Below are 13,847 nucleotides of genomic sequence, written 5' to 3'. Positions count from 1 at the left end.
ACCTCGTCCCCAGAGATTGGAGAGCCCAACCCAGAATCCCCAGGCTCAGCTTCCTCAACAGAAGGCATGTTGGTGGGATTGAGGAGGTCTTCGAAGTATTCCGCCCACCGGCCCACAACGTCCCGAGTTGAGGTCAGCAGCACACCATCCCCACTATAAACAGTTTTGGTGCTGCACTTCTTGCCCCTCCTGATGATGGACCAGAATCGCCTCGAAGCCTTACGGAAGTCTTTCTCCATGGCCTCTCCAAACTCCTCCCACGTCTGAGTTTTTGCCTCAGCGACAACCCGAGCCGCATGCCGCTTCGCCCGCTGGTACCCATCAGCTGCTTCTGGAGTCCCACAGGCCAAAAAGGCCCGATAGGACTCCTTCAGCTTGACAGCATCCCTCACCGAAGGTGTCCACTAACGGGTTAGAGGGTTGCCGCCGCGACAGGCACCAACAACCTTGCGGCCGCAGCTCCGATAAGCCGCCTCGGGAATGGAGGTACGGAACATGGTCCACTCAGACTCAATGTTCCCCACCTCGCCCGGAACGTGTTCAAAGTTCTGCCGGAGATGGGAGTTAAAGCTCCATCTCACAGGGGGACTCCGCCAGACGTTCCCAGCAGACCCTCGCTGCACGTTTTGAGTCTGCCAGGTCTGACTGGCTTCCTCCCCCACCACCTGAGCCAACTCACCACCAGGTAGTGGTCAGTGGACAGCTCCGCACCTCTCTTCACCTGAGTGTCCAAGACATACGGCCGCAGATCCGATGAAACTGACAAAATTGATTATCGAACTGCGGCCTAGGGTGTCCTGGTGCCAAGTGCACATATGGACACCCTTATGCTTGAACATGGTGTTTGCGATGGAAAATCCGTGACGAGCACAGAAGCCCAACAACAGAACACCACTCGAGTTCAGATCGGGCGGGCCGTTCCTCCCAACCACACCCCTCCAGGTCTCACCATCGTTGCCCACATGAGCGTTGAAGTCCCCCAGTAGAACAAGGGAGTCCCCAGGAGGGGCACTCTCCAGTACCCCCTCTAAGGACTCCAAGAAGGGTGGGTAATCTGAACTGCCGTTTGGCCCGTAAGCACAAACAGTCAGAACCCGTCCCCCCACCTGTAGGCGGAGGGAGGCTACCCTCTCGTTCACCGGGGTAAACCCCAATGTACAGGCGCCAAGACGGGGGGAAACAACTATGCCCACGCCTGCCTGGCGCCTCTCACCGTGGGCGACTCCAGAGTGGAAGTACGTCCAGCCCCTCTCAAGGAGACTGGTTCCAGAACCAGAGCCATCCGTCGAGGTGAGGCCAACTATTTCTAGCAGGAACCTCTCAGCCTCGCACACTAGCTCCGGTTCTTTCCCCACCAGAGAGGTGACGTTCCACGTCCCAAGAGCCAGCTTCTGCAGCCGAGGATCAGACCGCCAGGGTCCCCTCCCTCGGCTGCCGCCCGTTACACACTGYACCCGACCCCTTTGGCCCCTCCAACAGGTGGTGAGCCCATTGGAAGCCCCCCCCCTCTTCTTTTCATGGAATTATCCATTCTGGTGTTGAGATTAAACTGTCCTTATATGCAGACAACCTTCAGTCAGCTCAACTTTGCTGAAAACACTGAAAACAGTTTGAAGAACTGTTCTCAGAGACTCTACCTTTTAAGAAGACTGATATTGGGGTGACCCAACTATACTCTAGTTCAGGGGTGGGCAACTCCAGGCCTCGAGGGCCAGTCTCCTGCGACTTTTAGATGCATCTCTACTTCAACACACCTGAGTCAAATAATGAGGTCGTTAGCAAGACTCTGGAGAACTTGACTGCACTTAGGAGGTGATTCGAGGTGATTCAGCTATTGGATTCAAGTGTGTTGGACCAGGGAGAAATCTAAGAGTTGCAGGACACCGGCCCTCGAGGACCAGGATTGCCCACCCCTGCTCTAGTTGGGTCACCCCTATATCTTGAATTTGTTTTAAAAAAAATAATTTTATTTATCACTAAAAAAGGGTTCAGTGAATGTGAATATGAATCTGATGGGTTCGGTATTGTGGTGAACTGCTCTATTGCAACAGTTCACCACAAGTGGTGGTCTTTCCCTATGCAATTTTGCAATGTATTACTGGTCTTCACATATTCATAAATTGATTTATTGGCTAAATTCACCTAATCTGATTTGGTGTAAACTTGAAATTCAATCGATTTCTACATTTTTTTCACCTGCCTCAATTATCTATTCATCACTACCATTTAAACTATCCTATGTTACTACAAATCCTATAGTGCTCTCTACACTTAAGATTTGATCACAATTTAGGTCCCATTTTAAATTTATGTCTCCCTCTAATAAAATGCCGTTATTAAAAAATCATAGTCCCGCGACCACTAATGTTGCCTACAGAATTTGGCATGAGAGAGGCATTAGAACAATGAGAGATCTCTACAAAGATGGTCTATTTCTTTGTTTTTCAAAATTGTCCTCAAAATCTAACCTACCTACTTCTCATCTGTTTCTCTATTTCCAAATTAGACATTGTTTCTTTGCTGTTCCCAAATTTTCTAACTCTTCCTGTTGACCCACCATGAGTCGACCTTCTAGTTTTGAAACACAATCTGAAATCACCCCTTTCTAATATATATGGAAAACTTATGGCAATTGAGCCCAATTCATCGGGTAAAACCAGAATTGTTTCCGAACGTGAATTGGGTGTTGAACTGTCTGATTTATGGTGGGATAAAGTTATTCTCGGCATATGCTAAAGCACACCATGTGTCAATTTACAACTTGTATGGTTTAACGTGATAAATAGAGTCCACTTCTGAAAATCCTACCTTCAATTTTGGACCAGAGTGACAGATGCCAGACTTCACCTTGCAACTTAAGTCATATGTTTTTCTTTAGCCTGAGCTTACAAAAATTTTGGAAATATGTCTTCTCCATACTTTCAGGGGTTTTTGGAATCCAGATCCAAAGCGATCCACTAATTGCCATTTTTGGAGTTCTAGGGACCTCACTTAACCTGTCCCCCATACAGGGGGAGGTCTTAGCTTTCTGTTCTCTCCTTGCCAGGCGCTATATTTTACTCTGCTGGAAATCTCCTACACCTCCATCTACTTCACAATGGCTTAATACTGCAAGATCATTCTTGAAGATAGAAAAAATGTTAACAGTGAAAGGTAGTTCAGCAAAATTTACTCACAAGTGGGCACCTTTTGTGACATAAATAAAATATCTGCCTTTGTAATGCATAGACTGATGTGACTGACTTATCACGTCATCATGTGACTAAAATTTACAGAATAGGTAAAATATTGTTGCCTTTTAGCTTCTCAATACCATCCTACCCCCCTCTCTTGTTTTTTTGTTTTTGTTTCGTTAACGTTTTCTTTTTTATGCATCTACTTATTTTGTCTTGTTTTTGTTATGTCAGTACGGTGATTTATGTTCGCTACGGGGAAAGGGGGAAAAAAAATTGGAGAAGTCATTTAATTTTTCTAAATGTATGTAATATCAATGAATGTATGATCTCCTGATAAACAAATACCGTATTTTCCGCACTATAAGGCGCACCTAAAAACCTTCAATTTCCTCAAAAGCCGACAGTGCGTCTTATAATCCGGTGCGCCTTATATATGGACCAATATTGAGCCACAACAGGCCTAGCAACTACGGTAAGCAGCTGCCGACTTCAGTTTCGCCCGTAGAAGAAGTGCGTGGTGCATGCTGGGATAGTTGTCAGAACGCTGGTTTGTAATCTATTAATAAAGTTTGACTGACCTATCTACCTACTGACCGTCTAGAATCAGGTCGTCTGCAGGTCATTTAGCACCACATTCTCCACAAACATGCTGTGAGCAAACAGAGAAGGGTGACCATCGTCCAGCCACACCCCGGCCCAGTCGCAGAAGACTCTCCTCGCCGACAGGAGTCAATCCGTTTTGTTGACATTCCGTTTAGTCCATCTAGTGGATGCATAACGTAACTCCAGCCTCTACTGTAGTGTCTATTCTATGCGCCTTATATATGAAAAAAGTTTTAAAATAAACCATTCATTGAAGGTGCACCTTATAATCCGGTGCGTCTTATAGTGCGGAAAATATGGTAAAAAAAATAAAATAAAATATTGTTTTACTGATTGCAGGTTTTTCAGTTGTCCTTTTGACTGAGTAGTGGCTGTATTTTGCCTGCAAGTATTTTGTATGGTTTTATGTCTAAATTAGGTGAATTTATTACCAGATCATTTTTCCATTTTAGAAGATCACACAGTAACATTTATATCTAAAGCAAAAAAAATAACAGTCAATCCAGGTGATCGGCAGAGATCGGCCTCATGGGTGATCGGAATCGGCAGCAAAAAGCCTGATTGGAGCATCCCTACTCTAAACAGGGGGGTTTTTAGTTGAGATTTAAAGGAAGTCAGTGTTTCAGCTGTTTCACAGTTTTCTGGAAGCTTGTTCCAGATTTGTGGTGCATAGAAGCTGAATGCTGCTTCTCCTTGTTTAGTTTTGATTCTGGGTATGCAGAGCAGAACCAGAACCAGAAGACCTGAGGGGTCTGGAAGGTTGATACAACAGCAGCAGATTTTTAATGTATTGTGCTAAGTTGTTCAGTGATTTATAAACTAACTACAGTATTTTAAAGTATATTCTCTGAGCTACAGGGAGCCAGTGAAGGACTTTAAAACTGGTGTTATGTGCTCTAACGTTCTGGTTTTAATGAGAATACCAACAGCAGCGTTCTGGATCAGCTGCAGCTGGAGGATTGATTTGTTGGACAGACCTGGAAAGACACTCTTGCAGTAATCAATGCGACTAAAGATAAATGCATGGATGAGTTTCTCTAGATCTTGCTGAGACATCAGTCCTCTAATGTTCTTCAGGTGATAGAAGGCCAACTTCGTTACTGTTTTAATGTAGGTTCAGGTCAGAGTCCATCACTAGTTATAGATCTACAACTCTAGATCTATAACTCTAAATTGTTCCTCTTTAGGTCCAAAAATAACTTCAGTTTTGTTTATGTTAAGCTGCAGAAAGTTTTGACACATTTGTTTTAAGCATCCATTCCGTGACTGGAGGGGTTCAGAGTCACCTGGTGACATGGTAATGTATCGACAGGGAATAAAATGGGTCAAATCGAATAAAAATGAGTGTACCTCATCTGCACAGATGACAAAGGGAGGGCTTGTATAAGGAAAAGACAAAACAAAATATCTACTTTTCTTGACAAAAAAGCATGTTTAGGGTAAATAAAAAAGAAAATATGCATTTCTTGACGGAACTCGTGTAAGGAGAAGGAAAAACTATATATTTATGCTTTATTTCTTATTATGTCAGTTTTGGTCCTCCATACAAGTGAGACTTTGTGGTGAGAATGTCTCAAAAGTCGAAAGCTGATCTGTGCACTAGTGTTGACTGATCCGTCCACAGCTGATGATTTGTGTACAATTTGTAAAAACAATCATCATAATAATAAGCAAATTGTTGTGACAGGTTTTTCTGCCCAACTTTGCACATGTTTTAATATCTTGTAATTACAAATGTGGAGAAATTAATTATATTTAGAATTTGCACAATGTGTTCTCTTATAGTTAGCATTCACAGACTAGCCCATAGGTGTCACCTATCTGGGACCAATATCTGAAGAACTGAAGCATATGCTAGCCTAGGAGATGTTGTGGGGCTTTGCACATTTTCGGTTTTAGTTTATTATTAATAAATCTGAAAATGTTTCTGTAACAGGACACAAACACCTCATCTACAAAGCCAAGAGCAGAAAACTGAGGTTGCAATTCACACAGTCATCAGAAGCAGACAATGACAGGCTGGAAAAAGGTGGTGCAAAACACCCCAATTCAGTTGGTGGGGTCAGAGTGTGACTCAGGCTGGTAGTGGAGGATGGGGGAGGGGTAACCAACGTCACAGCCTGCTTACTATGTCAATCCCTTCAGGACCACAGTGGACCCATCTTCTGATCTGAACCTCAACCTGTATTAGCATTGTGTGTTTAATAAAGTGCTGGTAGACCTTTTTGTCCTTAGCAGACTAGATTAACAAAGAAAGAAGGGCGTGTGATACTGGAATTGTTTGAGTAGAAACGGCTGACAAAAAAAATCTGAAGTAAGTTTGTGAACAAACTTTTAACCTGGTTATTAGACAGAGGGGAGCTGAAGTGGTGTGTGTGAAGGTTCCGGCTGGTCTTCATGTGTGTGATTCGGATGGGCTGACCACATTTGATGGCTGACCCACGCTGACATGGACGTGCTGGCTTCCCACGGATCTGCCAGTAACTGTTAGCATCGTCAGCACTCTCCACTCCAGTTACAGACTGCTGTCCACTACCTACAGACAGACACACACACACACACACACACACACAGACACATCCTACTGTAAGTAATGGACTTAAGCTTATGCCTTCATTTGTGTTTGCAAAACAAACTTGTTAAAATGAAAAACCTTCACACTACAGTCATTCACCCATTCACATGCTGATCATGACAAGCTAATCATTCTAATGATTCTGTTTACATGTATAATTTAATTTAGTAGTACATTTAATATTTTTGTTATTCTGTGTCTCTGTTTCAGACTAGAGCAGGCAGGTAGTTAAGGAAAGAGCTACATGAAAAAAGCTAAAACATTTCTGTCCCTCTGCTGGCTGCGTACCTCAGATAAAGTGTCCACTAAATTCAGACATGCAGATCTACAGGACAAACTCTCTGGATGTTTCTGATCCAAGAACCACTTTGTTTGTGGCCATGCGTTGGAATCTCATTGAATTGCAGAACAACTGATGAGCATTTTGCGTTTTATACAATTGTTATTAGTCTGCCTAGAGTGTGCAGTCTCGGACAAGTTGTTTTGGCAAATAAAAAAAATAGTGACTCGCGTTTCTTCACTGGAAGTATATCATTGCAATTTTGTCTATTCAGAAAGATTTCAAAAAATCTTTCTGAATAGTTGGATTTATTTTTATAGAAAAATAAATCCAACTGTTTTAAATTGTGGTGCAACAACAATACAGTTCTAGTAACACAGCTACTCAACAATAATGGGAATTTCATTTTTCTGAGTTCCTCCAAACTTCTGGTATTCCTGTTACACCAAAACAGTTTTCCAGGCTTTGCTTGCCAGAGCGCAGCCCAATCACACCCCTGGCGCCTCTGCGCGTTGCCTCCCACACTGTTGCTGCTTGATCTCTGAAGTTTACCTCAACAAGGATCACACGCGCCTCCTTTCACTCAAACTAGACACAGGGTGACCTGAATGGATAGTTACATCAACCCCCTGAGAGGAATTATGTTTCTTTCCGGAGCTTTTCATCAGCATATGATTCAAGTTTAAAACCCACCAGGTTAGCTCTGCTTGTGCAGCTCTATGATATAACCTGTAGTCGCGCTTTCTGAGGTACGCTTTGAGCGAGTAGTGGGAATGATTTGTCTTTATGAACAAAGAGGTATATGTGCAGCGTGTGCATGTACATCTCACACATGCTGCCCAGTACGCGGTCATGTGTCTCTGCTGGTAAAGTTAATCCCAGTTACATGGTGCATTAGTGGTTAAGTGGTTCAGCCTGTGGAGGCGATGTAGCCCTGAAGTCACGCAGCAAGCTGGTTTCATTTTAGTCTATTAGAAGTTCTTGTTTTTTTTTACCAAAATATTTTTGAGATTTTCCACTTTGAAAATACAATCATGTAACTGTCTGAACAAGTTTTCTTTTTAGTTATTATATGACAGTAATTATTCTTTCTCATGTCAGAGAAGTGAATAACATGCAAACAAAAAATGTAATCAACTGATTAAATTGATTAAACTGAATCAATTTAAAACACCACTTCTGGAAAAACAGGGGTATTTAAGCAAATTGCAACCAGGTTGGATATAATTGTACATGTCTATTCAGCATGGCGGACTGCAGGTTCCAGCAAGTCCAGGGTGAGGATCCATGTTTCTTTGTAGAATTCATGAAGGTAAGAATCAAGTTTAAATCCACTGCGTTTGCTCTGGTCGCGCAGCTTAATGTGAACCACAAATGTGGTTCACCTGTAAACTCTGCGCTCAGAGTTTGCAGGTTTACTCTTGCATATTTAGAGGTGTGCGTTAAGCGTGCAGTGAGAATATTTCTTTAACAAAGCATTATATGTGGCGTGTGCGTTGATGTCTAAACATGCTGACTCCGTTTGCGGCGATAGTCTGAGTTCCCGGTTAGCCGGTGCATTATGGTGGTTCAGTCTGTGGAGGAGCTTTCGCGCTCGCCTCGTGACTAGCGCAGCACATTGGTTTATTTTTATTTTAGTTTATTTTTTGAGGTGACACAATGCATATCAAATGCTGTGTCAACTTGGAGTCGGGTAGATTTGCTGCGCGGGTGTGCGGAGATCAAAACTTGCCATCTTGGGCAACCTAAACATGAGTTTTGGCTCTAAAAGAGTTGATGTGGCGCTCATTAAAAGCTCAACAGACACTTAMCGGAAGAGCTTCTAAAGCCACTGTCGAGAAAAGTCGAGCTCATCCCACTTCCCCATGCTGGAGATTTTAGTGTAATAGTAACAATAAATAAATTTACCTTAAAATTAATTACACAGGTGACATCAAGACCCAACAGTAGAGTCAGACGGTAATAAAATGAATCTGGTTGTGTGTGTTGTTATTGTGTCCTGCAAACTTTGCTTTAATTCTACTTTTTTCTATTTAATCATAAAAAATCAAAGTCAGGCAGAAAGAGAGTCATGAAACAGGAAGAGCTGGTTTCCTGAAGAAAAGAGGAAGTTTCTATCTTGCATCAGGCTAAAAATAGTTCAGACCGTTCCTTATTTTAAAGCATTAAAGGTTTTTAAAGAATAAAATCTAAACATTTTGAGTAATTGGATAAAACCCAGAGTAAAATACTTAAAATAATGACTTATAATTATGCCAATAATTAATATTGGTTTAACCAGTGGTTGATGTTGATTTGATTATAAGAATATTTACACTTACTCTTACACTTGTGGAAGTACTTAAAGGTGAAACAAGTAACTGTAACTTGGTATCAGATAATTAGAATAATGGATTATTCTTGGTTTCTTTTCAGAAATGTCTGTAATAACTCACATGATTATAATAATAACTAATAAGTTATGGTTGTTATAACATAAATGAATGTTAAATCAGATAAACTAAAAGGTTATAAATGTGATTTTGAGAATTGAACTTGAAAAGGTGTAAAATGTTGTAACTGTAATTAAAGGTCACTGATGTGTTGAAGGTAGATGGGAGGTGAAAGGTGAAAGGTCAGGGGGAAAGAGGAACTGATAGGAGAGCAGAGATGACCAAAGCCTTATTGCTAAACTTCAACTTGCCTAAGAAAAGGTTGGGCAGGAAACAGAGGTAGGAGGAACTGTTGAGCAACTTGGGGACATTAGAACAGACATCAGGTCATGAGGTCTCCAAGGTGATGGATATGAGATCATCTGTCCAAGCAGTCGGCCAATGAGACAGGCACAGCAACAAAGCTAGCCAATGTAAACGCACCAAAAGGTGGATAAACCCTTTATAAGGTGGGTGCAAAAGAGGAATCTTTCTTTGGATCCTTCAGGCAGCTTCGAGCCAAGATGGAGATGGACAAAGAACTCTGCAGCTGAAGAAGAGTCGGGGCCACAGAGCCGGAGACTGTTCTGCACATGGGGACCAACCCGTTAGCCCCGCAACATGTGGCTTCAAATCGCACTTCTCTCAACAGCTGGGTTTAGACCCCCAAAGACAAAGACCAAGGCAAAGATGAAGATAAAGACAAAGGCAAAGAGGAAGAACTGGTGTGTTCCTTCCGTGGGACCAGGAAGATCGTGAGACGATGAGAAGGGAGCTACAGAGCTGCAAGACAGGAAGCTGAGGACCGCTACGCACATGAGGAAGTCACCCTGAGGCCCGAGACCTGCTGCTCTAAGTCAGTACTCTTCCTGTACTGGGAACCTCCTGCTGCTGCAACACCTTCTTCATCATCAGGCCAGTTCTGGGGTTCAAAATGCCAAACTCTGTCCGTCTCTCTCAAAGTTTCCCTTTTTTAGTTCTCAGTGTCAGCATTAGGGAAAGATAGGCTAGATTATAGATTTTACTTATTTGATTATTTCTGCTACTGAATTAAGCTGTACTGACCCTTGCAAAATTGCCTTACTAATAAAATAATTAGCATTAAGAAAATCTAAAAGATGTTGTGGACATTCAATTAATGAGTCACCTTAAAGTTCTTTGATGGTTGTGAAATAGCTATGAAGTTTGATTCTGGGAGGAAAAAGTAGAAATGTTTTCTAGGTTGCTTTTAGCCAAAACTAAAACACCCTTGGGACTCGCCCGAGTCACTAAAACCAACCTGGTTCAGTAACAAGTGCAAGTTGTAATAAAGAGAAAGAGCGACCGTTAACAGGTGACCTCTGTGAAGCTAGCTGGTTGCAGGCTGCTCAATCTGGCTAATTCACAGGGTGAAAAAGGGTGGGACATCTGGATGGAGGTCGTTAGAAACCAGACTAGTCTTTCTCGACGCCAGCTTAAACAGAGTTTACTCAGTTCTGAACAGGGTAAAATCCCATCAGATTTAGAAAACTCAAATTACCCGTTAGATGGAGAGCTGGCTGCACATCTCCCTCCTCTGAGAAGGGGAAGTAGAGAGAGAAGGGGGGGGAGGTGTTGCGCAACAACACCACATAGATTACATCTCCCGTTTGTCCCTCTACATCCAGCTGCAGGGATGCACTGTGCAGCAGGTCTAGCTCATCATGCAGGGCCGGTCCAATGTTGAATGAAGCCTTGAGCAGAATTTGACGTAGAGGCCCCTTTTGCTGCCAACATCAGCACCACTAACAGCATTTCACCATGGATTTAGTGAAATCTGGGAGAGGGGCCTAGTTTAATTGGCAAAGTTTAAAAGCAGTCAGGTATAATTGTAGTTTACTAAAATGCAATTATGAACAGCTAAAACTCAAAGATTAAACTGAGAGTATCAGATTGTAGCTATGGTACAAAACAATCCAACTATGAGGATTGTTCTCTGAACTTTTACAAAGTAAACTTGCCAGCTCCTTAAAATCTTAAATTTAAATGTTAAACAATTTAAAATCTTATCTATGCTGAAACCATTAAATCAAATTTAGCAGCATTGATATTCTCTTAGTTCATTTATGCCAGTTCTGAATGTGATCAGCATTACATCATGTTTTTAGATCCACAAACTGATGACTTAATTTGGATTTAACAGAAATGCAAATAATTGATATTTATTTTAATTGTATTTTTTTTATTATTTGTTGTTTTTAAGATTCTATAGTTGTGGGTTAAAGTACTGTCGGAAATGTCTTCCAATAACATAATTACCCAGTAATATTTTACGTTTCCTGTCAATTTAACATCTTTTAATACAAAACCCCGGTGGACCACCACGGTACCCCAACCACCGGGCTTAGCATGTTTTCTGGGGGAAACCTTAAATCAAAACTCAAACAAACCCTCTTTATTAAAGTTAATGAAAGACCCCAAATCCTCTCAAAAAGATACTGTTTGGATTTCCAAAAAATACTGTTCTTTCTAGTTGCAAAATAGACGACATGTGCTTTTACCAGTAGGTGGCACTATGTCTGTTGATATTTTTCCAAGACAAAGCAATACACTTTTTGTAGATAATAAGCGTATATCTATAAAAGTACATTCTAATTTACTAAAGTTATGCTTCTCAGGGTATAAAGCTAACAGGAACGATTTAGGATCTAGTGACATTTGCCATGAGAGAATTTTTTCAATTGTATCTTTCACCTCTGTCCAAAATGCATTGATTTGTCTGCATTCCCACATGCAGTGTATTAAAATCCCTTTAGAATTATACTTTACGCAAAGATCTGGGATGTTGTTATTGTATTTATTTAAATGCACAGGCGTAACATAAACACGCATTAGCCATTTAAATTGTAGGATTCTAAGACGGCTGTTTATGGATATTGTGAGTTTTAATGCAAGCCCTTTCCCAAACCTGTTCACTGATATTTGATGATGGGTCCAAATTCCAGTTTATAAGCTTATTATTTGAGTTCTCTGACAAATTAGAGATCAGCACATTATAAAAGTCTGAAGTAATGCCCTTTCTTGATTTAATCCGAATCATTAATTTTTCAAGCAATGTAAGGGGATGCTTGTTAAGATTACTGTAATTTGCTTTGACCAAGCTTCTCAATTGAAGAAATTTAAAGTAATGCTTTTTATCCACCTTGAACTTGGTTTGTAACTCTCCAAATGACAAAATCATATATCAGAATTTGATGGCTAAAGATCACAAATACGTTTAAGCCTTTCAATGCCAACAGCTTGAACGTTCCATCGCTCCACCTGGAGTAAACAGCTGATTACCCCATATTGGACTAAATTGGCTTGGTATTTTCTAACTTTATTAAGGAGTGCTGGGAAACACCCTTTATTTCTATTTTAAATAAATCATCTTCTACCATTTGAACCTTCTGTGACACCAGTGGGTGATATATACTTTTCTGTTAATTCCAAAAATAATAATTGCAACATTGGGCCTCAAGTAGAGACTGGGACCTTTAGAGAACCAGTTATGTCCAAAGGACTGCACTATTGGAATCCATGATATAAACAGCAAAAACAGAAATAAGTTTATATTATTAATCTAATAATAATCTTAGGGAAATACCACATACACTGATTTAAAGTTACTCATACTAATCCACTTTTATGTTGCTTCAAAAAGACTTTGAACAGTACATTGTAAACATATCTGACTCCAACATTAAGGAAGCTGTCAAAACAATATCTTATTAGTACCTTATTGAGTGAATGTTCACTGTTCTGTATTGATTACTTTTTTTCCCAATAAAGTTATTTTTAAAAAAAATCTTTCAAGGTTTTGTGATGCAACAGCGCCACCCTGAGGACAACAATAAACACAACCTTGTTTTGGATTAAACTAAATAAAATGCATTTGAATCTTTAAAACTGACCTGTGAAACATTACTGGCTGTAGATGTAAGACACACAGGTCTTATATCTACAGCGGTCCTGGTTATCTAACCATCTAATTAATACATTCTTCCATCCATCCGTCTTTCAAAATAAGGACACTAAACTGAAATGATACCGATTCCTGTACAACTAAATAAACAGCACTTACATGGTAACGACTAAAGATGGCAGGAGGCGAAAACAAATAGGGTAATTACAAACACAAATCACAGATAAAATAAAGCATAGAACCAGTTCAACTGATTATTTCACATCCATGCAATATTGACAAGGCTGAGCATTTAAAAAACGAGCTGAACATTTTTAAGAAATCTCTTCGGGTCTTGCCAGAAGTCAGCTTTACAAAGTTAAAACAAAATCTTCATAGCTAATACTTTGTTTTTACATTTGGGCCTGCGGTTACCTGAGCCGTATTTGACATCATGTGAATGTAGACGGACGTTGTGTCGGGTGTTGAGCAGTTTGACCAGCGAGCCGCAAGTCACATAGTTTAACTCCGACTCTCTCCCCTCGCAGTCAGACAGCAGCAGCAGCAGCAGCRGCAGCAGCAGCAGCAGCTGCCGCCACAGCAACAACCACAACCTCTCCATGTTTGCAGCTCGCTTTCACAATCGGTATCCTCAGCCTCTGCTCGTAAGATCACTACTTCAGTCCACAACCAATCAACACCTGACAAGTCCCAAAACACGGAAATGAATGTCAGCATGTGATTGGTCAGTGTACCTTATGTTTTGTCGGAATGTGTACGACATACCGGAAGAGACAGTCATGTGTATTGTAATATAATACTCTTTAAGAACACACTTATACCGTCTCCTGGATTATTATCTCCCCCGTCTTCAATTACTGATGGTCCTGTAGGTAAAATA

At 41.1% G+C, this 13,847-nt stretch overlaps 1 protein-coding gene across 1 annotated transcript in view; it reads right to left on the bottom strand.

Annotated features, from left to right (window-relative positions):
* Positions 1–13,631, bottom strand: part of sdf2l1 (stromal cell-derived factor 2-like 1) — a 24,211-nt gene extending 10,580 nt beyond the window's left edge. Inside the window, exons 1-2 of the mRNA XM_008419300.2 lie at positions 13,382–13,631; positions 6,119–6,315 (exon numbers count right to left, since the gene is read on the bottom strand). Coding sequence (XP_008417522.1) covers positions 6,119–6,315; positions 13,382–13,568 — 384 coding nt within the window. The 5' untranslated portion in view covers positions 13,569–13,631. The remainder of the gene's footprint in view (positions 1–6,118; positions 6,316–13,381) is intronic.
* Positions 13,632–13,847: the final 216 nt, after the last annotated feature.

This window comes from Poecilia reticulata, linkage group LG9 (assembly GCF_000633615.1).
Source record: "Poecilia reticulata strain Guanapo linkage group LG9, Guppy_female_1.0+MT, whole genome shotgun sequence".
Taxonomy (NCBI): domain Eukaryota; kingdom Metazoa; phylum Chordata; class Actinopteri; order Cyprinodontiformes; family Poeciliidae; genus Poecilia; species Poecilia reticulata.
Note: the sequence above shows the minus strand (reverse complement) of the source record. Positions and strands in the feature narration are given on the sequence as shown.